The sequence below is a fragment of the Clytia hemisphaerica genome, unplaced genomic scaffold (assembly GCF_902728285.1).
Source record: "Clytia hemisphaerica strain Z4C2 unplaced genomic scaffold, Clytia hemisphaerica genome assembly, whole genome shotgun sequence".
Taxonomy (NCBI): Eukaryota; Metazoa; Cnidaria; class Hydrozoa; order Leptothecata; family Clytiidae; genus Clytia; species Clytia hemisphaerica.
The window spans coordinates 39,093-52,968 of record NW_027104506.1 but is presented as its reverse complement, the minus strand read 5'-3'; the positions used below and the strand labels follow the sequence as shown (position 1 = coordinate 52,968).

The 13,876-nt window shown below is 37.0% G+C and overlaps 3 protein-coding genes across 5 annotated transcripts; all 3 read left to right on the top strand.

The window, feature by feature from the left end:
- Positions 1–2,635: 2,635 nt before the first annotated feature.
- On the top strand, positions 2,636–3,265 carry LOC136821865 (oxaloacetate tautomerase FAHD1, mitochondrial-like). Its single transcript, XM_067078106.1, has one exon. It carries the CDS (start codon positions 2,636–2,638, stop codon positions 3,263–3,265), a length of 630 nt encoding a protein of 209 aa, XP_066934207.1.
- Positions 3,266–4,665: 1,400 nt separating this feature from the next.
- LOC136821837 (oxaloacetate decarboxylase, mitochondrial-like) lies at positions 4,666–5,564 on the top strand. The gene has a single exon (XM_067078064.1). It carries the CDS (start codon positions 4,724–4,726, stop codon positions 5,381–5,383), a length of 660 nt encoding a protein of 219 aa, XP_066934165.1. The 5' UTR covers positions 4,666–4,723; the 3' UTR covers positions 5,384–5,564.
- A 150-nt stretch (positions 5,565–5,714) lies between these two features.
- On the top strand, positions 5,715–12,750 carry LOC136821833 (uncharacterized abhydrolase domain-containing protein DDB_G0269086-like). 3 transcript variants are annotated; one of them, XM_067078058.1, is made up of 9 exons: positions 5,715–5,810; positions 6,440–6,515; positions 6,684–6,725; positions 7,177–7,236; positions 7,792–7,866; positions 8,174–8,640; positions 8,674–9,889; positions 10,168–10,256; positions 12,124–12,750. In XM_067078058.1, the coding sequence occupies exons 1-8, from the start codon at positions 5,769–5,771 to the stop codon at positions 10,218–10,220; spliced, it is 2,031 nt and encodes a 676-aa protein (XP_066934159.1). In that variant the 5' UTR covers positions 5,715–5,768; the 3' UTR covers positions 10,221–10,256; positions 12,124–12,750. The 3 variants fall into 3 exon arrangements, with proteins under 3 accessions (XP_066934159.1, XP_066934158.1, XP_066934157.1); XM_067078057.1 differs by lacking the exon at positions 10,168–10,256 and having other exon boundaries at positions 8,177–8,640; XM_067078056.1 differs by lacking the exon at positions 10,168–10,256.
- The last annotated feature ends 1,126 nt before the right edge of the window (positions 12,751–13,876 follow it).

The window sequence follows — 13,876 nt, the reverse complement described above, 5'->3', positions numbered from 1 at the left end:
GAAGGCCAGATGGGGGATTTTTGCTCATATTAGGGGGGACCAAAATGCTGGAGGACACCATGGGAAATTTTCCTTGGGGGCAACCATGACATGCTCTGAAAACTGGAGAAAATCCAAAAATCATGTAAGATTTTGTGTTCGCCTTGAAAAATTTTTCTCTTAGACTAATTTAATTTGTTTTGGTTTGTTTTTGTGATCTCGCTTGTCACTTTTTTTAAGATTTTCAAAATAAAAGGGGTGACTCACATATCGATTCTTCCCACAACTAACGCCAGATTGATGCAAAGGGGTGGGGGGTTAGAGTATGTGACACTGATTTCACCAGAAATATCAATTTTTGAGATGTTCATTCTGTGACAAATGTTACTCTCCATATTTCTTTTCCTCCTTTTAGCTATTTAGTATTTGTTCGCTTTGCTATTTTATAGAACAATTTACCCAAAATAAACTGCCCGATGTTCATGTCTTGTGTTCCTTTTGTTTAGATGGCCTGCACAGCCCTTGAATTTTGCTGACGGTTGGTCTTTTTTTGTGAAATGTCGCTATTCTGTTGATTATGATTACGGAGATAATTAATTCCTGCAACTTTCTTAAGAAAAGTTTGGAAATTATCTCCATTATTTTAAAAATGTAAATTGAGCAAGCCATAGCAAATTAAAGATGGCTGACGAAACAACCATGAAAGTGGAGGAAAAAATTTAGAGATTCATCCATTTTTGATAATTTTAAATTTTGACGATAAGAGATGGGGGTGGGGGGTTTCAAATTAGCATCTATTTGACGTTAGTCATAGGAAGAATCGATATGTGAAGGACCCCTAAAAGAAACAAAAATTGGGGGCAGAATTGGGGAGATTTGTATCCATCATTACCCTGCAATTCCAGAGGTGTCAATCGCACGAATCAAGTGCCAAATCAATTGAACGCAATTGAATACTTAATTGAAAAACTGCAATTCGATCGTCGAATTCAATCGAATTGCAATCGAATATTATCCAGGATTTTCTGTTCGATTGCTTCGATTACGTTTGATTTTAATCAATTATGTTAGATTACGCTCAATTGATTAAATTGTATTAGATTTTATTCGCTTTCGTACCGCACTGAAGTGCTCGGCTGCCCACTCAGCACTAACGGAGTGATCAAATTTAATTTAATTTTATGTATTCCGGGCATTTTAATGCTGGTTTTTGCTAGGTTAAATTAAACAAGACACATACTTGCTGTATCTCAATGAATTGTACCAAACTTTTTTATTCTTTCTATCCCAACATTGAAATTTATATAATACATTATACAAGTCTATTTTCTTCTTATCTGTCGAGGGTGCTCGATGATATCAGAGCTTGTTCAAATTAAAGGAAAGAGACTTTGATTTATTGTTTCAGAACTTTAAGTTTCATGCCTCCCGTAAAGACGACAATCATCAGCTAAATCAATACATTATATTCCTTTATATAAGGCCACGATCACAAATAACTGGTGTTCACGTTCTTTTTAGGGGAAAAAATGAGTCGGTAGGTCAGAAAAAAAAACGTCAGAAAAATGAATTTTCAAATATGAGTTGGGCAAAAATCAACCATTATAAATTGAAAATAAACACTGTTTTGCAGTGTTTATGTAGACGGTCTGTCACTGTGATACGATACTGCCCCTCTTTTTAAAAATATGATATCTCTGTTTCTATGACTAGGGAGATAATAACACATTTCTTTAACACATAAGAAAGAGTTGGATATTATCGCCATTAAATTTGGAAATTGATTTCTTGTGCAATCAACTAAGACCCTCTTAATCCATTAAATCTCTACATAATGTTGGGAAGCATGTTGTTTAGATTTTTTTCCTTCAAAAATACGCAGCATAATGTTTAGATTTTCCTTTAAAAATACACAGCATGATATTTGGATTTTTCCTCAAACCATGCAGCATTCATTCTGTATGGATTTTCCTTCAAAAATACGCAGCATGATGTTTGGATTTTTTTTCCAAACCATGCAGCTTTCTGTTTAGATTTTCCTTCTAAAATACGTAACATGTTGTTTAGATTTTCCTTCAAAACTACTTGTAGATACTTTGTGTGGATTTTCTATCAAAAATATGCAGCATGTTGGTTAGATTGGTTCCTTCAAAATATGCAGCATACTTTGTTTGAATTTTCCGTCAAAATTACGAACTATACTGTTTAGAAAACATTAATTTCAAAATTGAAAGCACATTTTTTAGGTAACCTACTTTAAAAAGTACCAGGCAGACTCCTTTCAATGATCGTCTTTCAAAATTGCAAACCAAGCTATGACATGAATTTCAACCTAATCAGACCTAATTAATAGAGACTTCGTATTTTTGAAGGAAAATCCAGATAAGCTTGATTCATTTTGAAGGACTATCTTAGGCAGATAGCTTGGTTTGCAATTTTGAAAGAAGATCATTGAAAGTGTTTAAACTATGAAAAAGATTTCCTTTTTTAAGTTCTATTTCTTTGATGTAATGGTATCTTCATATTTCAGTGAGTTTTAAGTATTCAGGTCTTGGTCTTTTGTGAATATAAATAGAAGAGTGAGTATAAATATCATTCAAAATATACTTTAAAATGATTTAGACTTTGCTTTTGAATCTATATAGATAATACAAATATGGCATCAAAGGTTGATTTGTTTACATCATGTCGTAAAATAGTTGGTGCTGCTTTTGCATTTAAAGGGCCTAACCCACCACCCCCAAATCCTGTCATTTTTCTGAAAGCCCCTACAAGTTTACTACCACAAGGAGAATTTATTAGAATTCCAGAGGGATGTGATACAATCAACCATGAAGTAGAACTTGGAGTTGTCATCAGTAAAGGTGGTTCTTCAATCCCAGAAAACCAAGTAATGGATCATATTGAAGGTTACATCCTTGCTTTGGACATGACCTCAACATCGCATTTCAAAGAGGCATTGGATGAAAAGAAACCATGGCTTTTGGCCAAATGCTTTGATACCTTTTGTCCGATCAGCGAAATTCTGAGCAAATCTGAAGTTCCTGATCCAGATAATGTTGATTTATGGTTGACAGTGAATGGTGAGGATCGACAAGCAGCCAACACGAAAGATTTGAATTTCTCAATTTCCCAATTGATCAGTTATACCAGTAAGATTACCAAATTGGAAAGAGGTGATCTTATTTTAACTGGTACTCCTGGTGGTATATCAACCGTTAAGAGTGGGGATATCATTGATTGTGGCTTTAAAGGAATTAAAAGCATGAAATTTGAAGTAAAATAAACACCAATCAAGTTATAAGACAACTTTATACAACTCATCATATATCTAGATTTTTATTTTAGTTAATTTATAACCAAACATTTTGTACTTTTTAAATTTTAACCAATTTAGGGATAGATATTTTGATTTATCAGTGAGTCAAACTCGTTGATATTTTTTATACAGAAAAATACAATAAAGTCATCATTTTTTTAATTCTTTGTTTCTTTTGATGTACTTTTGCTGGTTTGTAGTAAAGATTACTTCGATTTTTTTAAATGTCAACGATTGCATTCAAAAATAGAACCCCAAAAAGTGAGGTTTTCAATCACAACCACTTTTTAGCCCACAGCATTGACATTCTTGTGGCTGCTGTGTAGTACAAAATTCCATAGAATAAGGAAATTGATGAGCTTTCCAAAAATGTGGCCCTCTTTGAAGTTGAGTGATTCAGTCTTGAAATATAAGATGGCAAAGTGAGGGCAGGTTTTGTGGCTGTATGTCATGTGGCTCACTCAATAGGTTGGCTTATATGTGCTCTCCTGCTTTAAAGCTTCAATATTTTTAACCGTTTTTCTTGAAATTGGTAGTTTAAGGTCTGATAAAGATACTTATGGGTTTAATTTGTGGCTGCAGGGTTTTCAATAGGCTTAAAATGTGGCTTCAATCATACTTCAACCACTAATTTATCAATTTACACATTCCAGGTTGGGTTTTGTTTTCGAAACATGAATATTTGCAAAGCCTAAAGCAAAACAAACACAATCTGACACAATACAGTGTTATTTTAAGAAAGAGTGTACATTTTGTGGCTGCAAATACCATTTTTTGTAACTATAACCTTCTGAGCTGTTGCATTAGGTATTAGTTGGCATTTTTAGGGTTGGCTTATGTGCTGTCCTGCTTTAAGACTTGAATATTTTTTAACCGTTTTTCTTGAAATTAGTAGATTAAGGTCTTAAGATACTTATGGGTTTAATTTGTGGCTGCAGCGTTTTCAATGGGCTTGAAATGTGGCTTCAATCAAAGCATATATGAAAAAAATCGTCAACTTTGAGCCGCAATTCTAGCCCAATGACCCAATAATTTTGGTTCAATTTTTGATATTTTGTGGATAAACCCTTTTGCTACGAGTTTCATCTGAAAAAAATGATTTTTACTCATTGAACAAATTTGTGGCTGCTGTTTTTATCAACATAGTGTTTTTCTTGATTCGTGCCGCAATTTTGGCCCATTTTACAAAATTTCTTTTTTCAGTCTACTTCAACCTACTTTAGAACCAATATTGTGAAGTTTCGTTTGAAAAGAGTTATTTTTAAAAAGGATGTTCAAGTTTCTTTTTTTTTGCTGTTTTTGAAAACCTCACACAATTTTTGAATGCCATCCAACTGTTTTAAAGTTTAAAGATTTATTCAATTAAAATTTGCTATAATATCTCAAATCTGTTTCTATGTTTACAGCCTTTAAATAGAATTCAGTATGATTTCACGTGGAGAACTTGTGAGAATATGTCGTAAAATTGTTTGTGTTGGGCGCAATTACCAAGAACATTGCGCGGAACTCAATAATGCTGTTCCTACGAAACCATTATTGTTTTTAAAACCACCTGTTAGTATTATTACTGAAGGCTCACCAGTAATTGTACCTGAGGGAAGTACAAATATTCACCATGAAGTAGAATTAGGTATTGTTATCGGGAAAGAAGGATCAAAGATCCCTGAAGAAAAAGCTATGGACCATGTTGATAGTTATTTACTTGCGCTAGACATGACTGAGCGGGATTTACAAGATGTCGCTAAAAAGAACAGCCATCCTTGGTTATTAGCAAAATGTTGGGACACATTTTGTCCGATTAGTGATGTTATTCCAAAATCTGCTATTGAGGATGTTAACAACATTGATATTAATTTAGCAGTGAATGGTGTCACACGACAAAGTGGGAATACTCGGGATATGATTTTCTCACTTCCATTTTTGATCAGTCATATTAGTAAAATAATGAAGTTAGAGTATGGTGATATTATTTTAACGGGTACCCCAAGTGGTGTGGGTCCTGTCAAAGGAGGTGACACTATCCAATGTGCTTTAGAAGGAATCGCCAAAATGCAGTTTGACGTCAAGAACCAATCTGATATGTGATTGCAAACAAACTGTCAAATATGATTTTTAAATGGAATTTAGAAATTTTACAGTTATGTTATAGCTTATCTGCAATTGATCACCAAAATCATTTATACTGGGACATAGATATTATATTATATATTTTTACACTCTTTTGTAAATTTTCATAAAATTATAGACTTCACACATACAATCAAAATCATGTTTTTTATCTAGTAGTGAGTCTTGTCTGAAGTTTCGTTGCCGAAAATCTGTGTTAACAACCCTTTGACTTTGGAAAGGGGGTATATTTTTGTTGAATTGAAAAAATCCCTAATTCTACAATTTTTCTATCGTTTGTATCTTTCAGTGCTAATTAAGAAAATATCTGTACCATAACATCATCTGCTAAACATCAATTGCAATGTCTTCCACACAACTCATCAGATCTCTTCGACAACCATTGGTATGTATAAATTATTGTTTTAATTTTTATTCTTAACTGATTGAAACACATTCCCATTTTTTTTTTGCTTTGTACCAATCCGTGGCTTTTTTTAATTTAAAGATACTGTCTGTTGGCTATTCTGCTATGATTTTCCTTTAAATTAAAAAAAAAACACAACTTAACAAAATTTAGTTGAATGATGCTTCTGTGAAGCCAATAGTCAAACATTGACATATGTAGTAACGTTGCTATTTTGGGTGTGTGAATCTTAGATAGTGTGGATGTGAAGCTTTGTCTGATTGTTGTAGAGTCTCTTCGAGTCTGAATAACAGTGACCTTGTGTACATTTTTCCTGTTGCTTTAAGTTGCTTTAAGTAAGCCTATGTTCATTGAACAGTGGAGTCTATTTACTCGGACCTTTATAACTCAAATGGCTCCTTGACTCGAATGAGGTTTATGGTCCCTTCAGTTAACAATGCCTTCTAAACCTTATTCTATGACTCAATATTTTCTTAACAAATTAGTGTTCGAGTTAGGGAGACCCAAACCGTAAAACCCATTTGTTTTTTTCCTGTTTGGCAATATCAGATTACACCATACAATAAATATTTGCACAGCTTAAATCTATATATTGTTTTCTCTTCTAGCAACAATGTGTGTACAGAACCACTGTTCGATCTCTGTCAACAGCAAGAACTGTATCCTGCAAAGTCACCGATAAAGGTATGACATAAAGGTGTTTTGAATAAAACACTAGTTTAAAATACCAAAATTAAAGATGTTGTAGTATTACTTTTATTTTTAAACTACTAAGTATATTATGTATTTAGTTTTAGCTAAACTTTACTCTCTTAAATAATCTGCATTGTCAATAACTTATTCTTCTTTTAGCATCTACACCAGTAGTTGAAGTCGCTGCTGAAAACGCGAAATGTATGATTTGTTGTTTTTAACTTTGGTTACAGTTCTTTAATTTGTTACTTTAGTTTTCCCATCTTTACGAGATTCCTGTATATGTATCCATCAGGAAAACTCTTCCAGCCCTAGTTATTGCTTTAGGGCCTTACTTGCACTACATAGTAGTTGACATCCATTGTATATTAGTACGAGTAGAGGTGGATTCGTGTCACCAATGAAAAGTGCTCTAAAAAAGAAGCAATATAATAATATCCATTGTATAGCGTAGTTAGCCTTTTTAAGATGCCCAAATGCAGAGAAGTGTCGTTCTGGAGGGAATTGATTGTTGGATATGGCTGCCACACATTGTTTGGAGTGATTGTCGAGCTGCCTAAGGCTAGGGTTCCTGGTCCGAGATAACTGAATTATCCACTCAAAACATCGAAGATCAAACTGCTCACTTCATATGTCTATTCTCTTCTTTTAGCTACAACGCCTATAGTGGAGGCTGTAGCAGAGGCAATTGCTGATCCCATGCCAGCGGAGTGTAAGATGTGTCTTCTTTTCGACGCTTAGGTCGTCCCTCTGTTAGAATCAGAGAACAGACACATCACGCACACACACCATTCATTTGTTTCTTCTATCTTGCTATATTAACTCGGTAAGTTCTGGTTTTGACGGTAGAATTTCCTCCCTGCCTATTAATTATTAGTAGAGTAGGCGGAAAATTGGTGTTTAAAATCTTTGCTTGAAAAGGATTGGTCATTGCATTGACGTCAAAAAAGGACAACTTTTACCAACTTTAGTTCACAACTGGAATAGGCAGGACAAAAGGTAGGCCGTCCAAACCAGAGCTAATTCATTACATTGTTTGTCACCAGTATCTTATCTATTCAGTATATTTCATGATATATCAAGTAACTACCATCGTAACCTCTACTAATTTATAGAAACCCAATAACAATCTACTTACACTTATAACATAGAAATAATAATTTAACCTTATATCAGCTTAGACAGCTTATCAATGATCACGTCAGGTGACTTTCCAACAGATAAATATAATTTTTGATACGAACAACCATAATCTTTTCAATCATAGCTGTCGCAATAGAATCGGAAGCAGTCGCCGAAGAAACCGTCGAAGCTGTCTCTGAAGTTGCCGAAGCCGTTGAATGTATGCAAAACAATTAACAGTTTAGACGTTTAGAAACTCTCTCTTAGTATGAGAAGTTTATAGCATACACGTACACCGTTCGTCTGTATTTTCCATACAAAGTGTATACTGTAGTACCATAGTAATATCTTTTGATCTAGCTATCTTGTCTGCTTTATTTACCTGCTTTATCGTTGTCATCGCGTGTAATGTAGACGTTTTGCAATATTCTCTTAGAACGAGAAGAAGGGGTCGAACATACACACACAACATTTGTTATGAACTTGTATTAAGTTCAACTCTAAAGTGTGTTTCAATATTCTTGTAGCAGTTGTCGAGGAAGTTGCTGCCGAAACTGCAGTTGTTGAGGAAGCTGTTGCCGAAACTACAGTTGTCGAGGAGGTAGCTGTTGAAACTGAAGCAGTCGTCGAGGAGGTAGCTGCCGAAACTGCAGTTGTTGAGGAAGTTGCTGCCGAAACTGAAGCCATCGTCGAAGAGGCTGCTGCTGAAACTGAAGCAGTCGTCGAGGAAGTTGTTGCCGAAACTGAAGCCATCGTCGAGGAGGCTGCTGCTGAAACTGAAGCCATCGTCGAAGAGGTTGTTGCTGAAGGTGAAGCCATCGTCGAAGAGGTTGTTGCTGAAACTGAAGCAGTTGTCGAGGAAGTTGTTGCCGAAACTGAAGCCATCGTCGAAGAGGCTGCTGCTGAAACTGAAGCAGTCGTCGAGGAAGTTGTTGCCGAAACTGAAGCCATCGTCGAGGAGGCTGCTGCTGAAACTGAAGCAGTCGTCGAGGAAGTTGTTGCCGAAACCGAAGCCATCGTCGAAGAGGCTGCTGCTGAAACTGAAGCAGTCGTTGAGGAAGTTGTTGCCGAAACTGAAGCCATCGTCGAAGAGGTTGCTGTTGAAACTGAAGCTGTTGTCGAAGAGGCTGCTGCCGAGACTGAAGCAGTTGTTGAGGAAGTTGCTGCCGAAACTGAAGCCATCGTCGAAGAGGTTGTTGCTGAAACTGAAGCAGTCGTTGAGGAGGCTGCTGCCGAGACTGAAGCAGTTGTTGAGGAAGTTGCTGCCGAAACTGAAGCCATCGTCGAAGAGGTTGTTGCTGAAGCTGAAGCAGTCGTCGAGGAAGTTGTTGCTGAAACTGAAGCAGTCATCGAAGAGGCTGCTGCTGAAACTGAAACAGTTATTGAGGAAGTTGCTGTCGAAGCTGAAGTAGTCGTCGAGGAGGTAGCTGCTGCTGCTGCTGAAACTGAAGCTGTTGTTAAGGAGGCTGCTGCTGAAACTGAAGCAGTCATCGTAGAAGTTGCCGCTGAGACTGAAGCAGTTGTCGAGGAAGTCGCTGCCGAAACTGAAGCAGTTGTCGAGGAAGTCGCTGCCGAAACTGAAGCGGTTGTCGAGGAGGCTGCTGCTGAAACTGAAGCAGTCATCGTAGAAGTTGCCGCTGAGACTGAAGCAGTTGTCGAGGAAGTCGCTGCCGAAACTGAAGCGGTTGTCGAGGAGGCTGCCGCTGAAACTGAAGCAGTCGTCGAGGAAGTCGCTGCCGAAACTGAAGCGGTTGTCGAGGAGGCTGCCGCTGAAACTGAAGCAGTTGTCGAGGAGGCTGCCGCTGAAACTGAAGCAGTTGTCGAGGAGGCTGCCGCTGAAACCGAAGCAGTCGTCGAGGAGGCTGCCGCTGAAACTGAAGCAGTCGTAGAGGAAGTTGTTGCTGAGACTGAAGCAGTCGTCGAAGAAGTTACTGCATATTCTGAAGCAGTCATCGAAGAGGCAGCTACTGAAACTGAAACAGTCGTCGATGAGGTAGCCCCTGAAGTAGAAGCAGTCGCTGAAGATGCAGCCCCTGAAGTAGAAGCAGTCGCTGAAGAGGCAGCCCCTGAAGTAGAAGCCGTCGATGAGGAGGCAGCCCCTGAAGTAGAAGCCGTCGTTGAGGAGGCAGCTCCTGAAGTAGAAGCAGTTGTTGAGGAGGCAGCCCCTGAAGTAGAAGCAGTCGCTGAGGAGGTAGCTCCTGAGCCAGAGGTTGTAGCAGAAGAGGCATCTGCTGGACCAGAGAGTATGTTGTTAATGCTCTTAAATTTTTACGCCCTTAATAGTTGTCTTTGGTTTGATTTTCCCAGCAATCTCGAGTTCGTTATCCTCTGATCTTTAATAAAGTGCGTCTGAACTTTGCTTTTCTTTCTCTTCCCTTAGAAAAGGGCAAATGAATTGAACTTAACTGCTGCTTTCTTCATCTCCTGCGATTTTCTGAGTCCTTTTCCTAGCTCTACTTTTCCTATCCACTAATACTGAATACTGATAATAATTTTCTGTAATTTATTTGTCCTTTTCTAGAACCAGAGCCGAAAACTCTTTGGGAAAAGATTAAACGAATCTTCAATTTTTAAGTCGTCGGCAAACTCAGTTGACGGCGTAGTAGTGAAGTATGTCGTGTTTTATCGTTATATTTAACCTTAGATTAGATTTTCAACTTGGTTGGACTTGAATAATTCTAACGAGGGAAATCTGTATATTATTTCCACGATTTCTTATATCAACTTGGCTACTTCTTCTCTTGCAATGTTAAGGGTGTCAATATTGTCTGTTTTTTTCTTTTCAAATAACGTCATTCATCGTCAATTATGATTACAGACCTTTATAAACCCTGGACCGAACTATTTCCACCATATTTGATCGGAGTTTTTATGAAAGTGGTACCCGCAAGGAATTTATAGTTAAGATTTTGCCTGACAAATGGCGCTACTTCACTAGTATGCAATAAAAAGTAGATCTAGCGCTCTCGATGCGGGTACCACTCTCAAAAATATTCCGATCAAAACATGTTGGTACGCCGGGACTGAGAAACTGCCTCCGGGGTTTATGTAAAGCTCAATCAACTATGAATTATGAATCATTTCTAAGTTCAACATATTCTGAAAATTGAATATCAAGTCTCAAATTGAATGCATTCCCCCTGTATCTTTCAATGATCGGAGGGCTTCTTTGAGTCAGTAATGTTTTTCAGGTAATTAACGCTCATTACCATATCTAGGCTTTGCTTACTTTTAGGTGTACAAACTTTCACGAGCAGAAACTTTCGCGAGGTCGAAAAATCGTAACATTTACTTTCGCGAATTTGACAAAAAAAATTTTCGTGAGCATAAACTTTCGCTAATAAGGTATATTTTTAGTAGTAAATTCAAGTTTTCGGTGCATAAAACCAGTGTTTGATGGACTTTCGCATAATACCTACACTAAATTTTATCCTTGTTATCATCAAGACGTTTACTTTCGCGAAAAGGGCTAAAATTCGCGAAAATCGTGAAAGTTTCTGCTCGCGAAAGTTTGTACGCCTAAAATAGTTGCCTAACAACAGTAATATTGTTAAAAGGTTTTTAGGCCGCTAATGATAAAGAATATTGTGTGAGGTATTTCAAATGATCTACAACTTATATAGCTCGCCTATAACATATCACACAAGAATAACTGTGCCGTAGTGTACTTTTCAGACTTTTTCACTCAGGTTTATTTATCTCAATTTTAAAAGTTTTTCTAATCTTTCTACTAGTTTTGCCTTAAAATGGAAAGACGTGAAAGATTTTAAAGGTATAATGAGATATTTGGCCTCCAGATATTTTTCAAAGTCCTGGGAGAAACAACCGAAAACCTTTCAGGACTTATGTGCGGATAAGCACAATATAAAAACTTATCTGATTATACCTTTAATTATTTAAACAACTTTCCATTTCAAAGCAAATCTTTAGGTATTAAGGTATGTTTACACCTTTCTTAACACAATATTTTTAATTGGTCATATCTACGTCAAAAGTATTTTCTGACAAAAAAATCAAAAAATAGGTGTACACATACCTTACTCTTTCAGGTGCCAAATTAACGGGGGGGGGGGGGGGGGGGGGGGGTTGGAAAATTTTCAAAATTTTAATAAACGGGGGTGACTTAATTGCCGGGGGGTTGGGAATTGTACTTCTGAAAACCCAAAAATAAGGTAAATATAGGCTAAAATCAGGCTATTTAGAGCAAAATAAGGGACCTTCTCTTTGACAGCTTAAAGTATTCTTTTTCCGTTCCGGGTTGGGGGGGGGGGGGGGTTTTAGAAATTTCTCGAAAAATTAACAATTCCGGGTTGAGGGGACCCGTTTACTTGGCACCTAAGTGTAATCTTGAAAAAGGGTTGGAATGAAGAAAAGAAAGGCACAAAATAGTTCGCCCTAAGATTAAGAGCTGATAGTAGTACGCGCTCATTATCATAATAACTATTTATCATTTTTCTTTGTTTGTCACTTTTCTCAGGTAGCGTAGATGTAGGAGCCAAACAGCCATCGCCAGCAGCTGAACCATCCATTCCACAAGACCAAGCAGCATTCGACGAGTACAATGCAAATTACAAATGTCCGGAATATTACAAATACGATGAATTCGCGTTTTACGATATCGAAAACGATATGCAATCGAGTCGAATCGAGCAACCTAGTGCTTTATAATAATTGTAGTTTTAGTCAAAAAAAATTGGTGTTTTTTAGATTTTGTTGCTAACTTGGAACTTGTTCATACTATTTGAAATGTAGATTCTGGTGTTTGATTGTACAATAACTCAATAAATTGGATCTTGGAGATTTATGTTCGCGTTGAAATAATGTTTTGGGTAAATAGCAGTAGATTTTCAAACAATCTCTAGTGATAGACCTTGGAGATGGAAACACCATTTTGATTGATGGATGTCGCTGATTGGTTCTGTAGAAATTTTTTTTACATTTTAGGTGTTAGTTTTTACAACGAAACTGGTAGATAGCAAACCTTTTATGATGAACCTAGGTTAGGTTATTAAAATTTCCAAATTGTGGAAAATTGAATAGATGCTTATTTGAAAACTATAATGTAAATACATTACTTTTCTTAAGTAAAACTGAATATGTTATATGGCTGATTGCGTCGATTGATTTATTTCCTGCTCCATTTTTTCTTTCTTTCGGGTTTTGATTCGTAACCGTTTTTTAATTTCGCTATTGTTGTTACTAAAATTCAAGTTAGATTTATGTTTTCTTAATTGCCTGATAAACAGGGTATGTTGGAAGTATTTAGAGATACAATCTCTTTCAATTTTTTGATTTTTCAAATCGCCAAATTTTGTCTGTTATATCTATTCAGACTCAATATCTACGACTAATTTCAAAATTCGTTGCCGTTGTTTATTAAGTAGCTGAGAGTATAACCCGATCAGACAACACAGAATTTTTCGGATTTACCCAGGCCCGGGGGTACTAAGGCAAATTAATGTCAATTGAATTTCTTCAATTGACATTGGGCAAATGGAGGGTACGGTAATGTACCTATTTGGGATTTCCAAAGTCCCGCTAAGGGTCCGGAAAAATAGGAAAATTTCAACTTTTTACCCCCGGAGAGATCGAAATTTGGTCTAGTTTGTCCCAATAAGGGTCGTAAAATTCACAAAATTCTCCTTTTTAGTCCCGGTAAGGGTCCACCCCCTCCCAGTCAGCTCGCAACCTTAGCCCCCCCCCGGGTACCCAGGTAGTAACTATAAGGAAAAAGAATCCGTTAGTGGATGCCAGCAGCCTAACTCGTGTACAGTAAGCTTCTCAAAACACTAAAGCTTTTTTCACATGTACCATGTACGTAAAATTTTGCTTAAGACCTTGAAGGGTGGGGAATTTCCCTAAGCTTGCGTAGTGTTCTAAGGCCTTGTGTAGAGTTTGCTTACGTTCAAAAAGTTTTGAACGGAAGGAAAAGTTATGTAAGACCCTCTTAATCAACAAAAACTATACATAATGTCGGGAAAATTCCCAAAAGAAAGCCTTACGAACGATTTTCCGTAAGGTCTAAAGACGTAAAGTAAAATTTTACGTGCATGTGAAAAAAGCTACCCTCTAAAGCCAACATTTTTCATAAATGATTTGCGAGGGTCCAGCCCTGGGAATGGCCACAATATTAAGCAACTTAGCCCTTTTTTATGATTCTTCGGACGGGACCTCTGAAAACCAAGGGGGGGGGTTTCAGGGGGTACCCGATTCCGCAATTCCGTCAATTT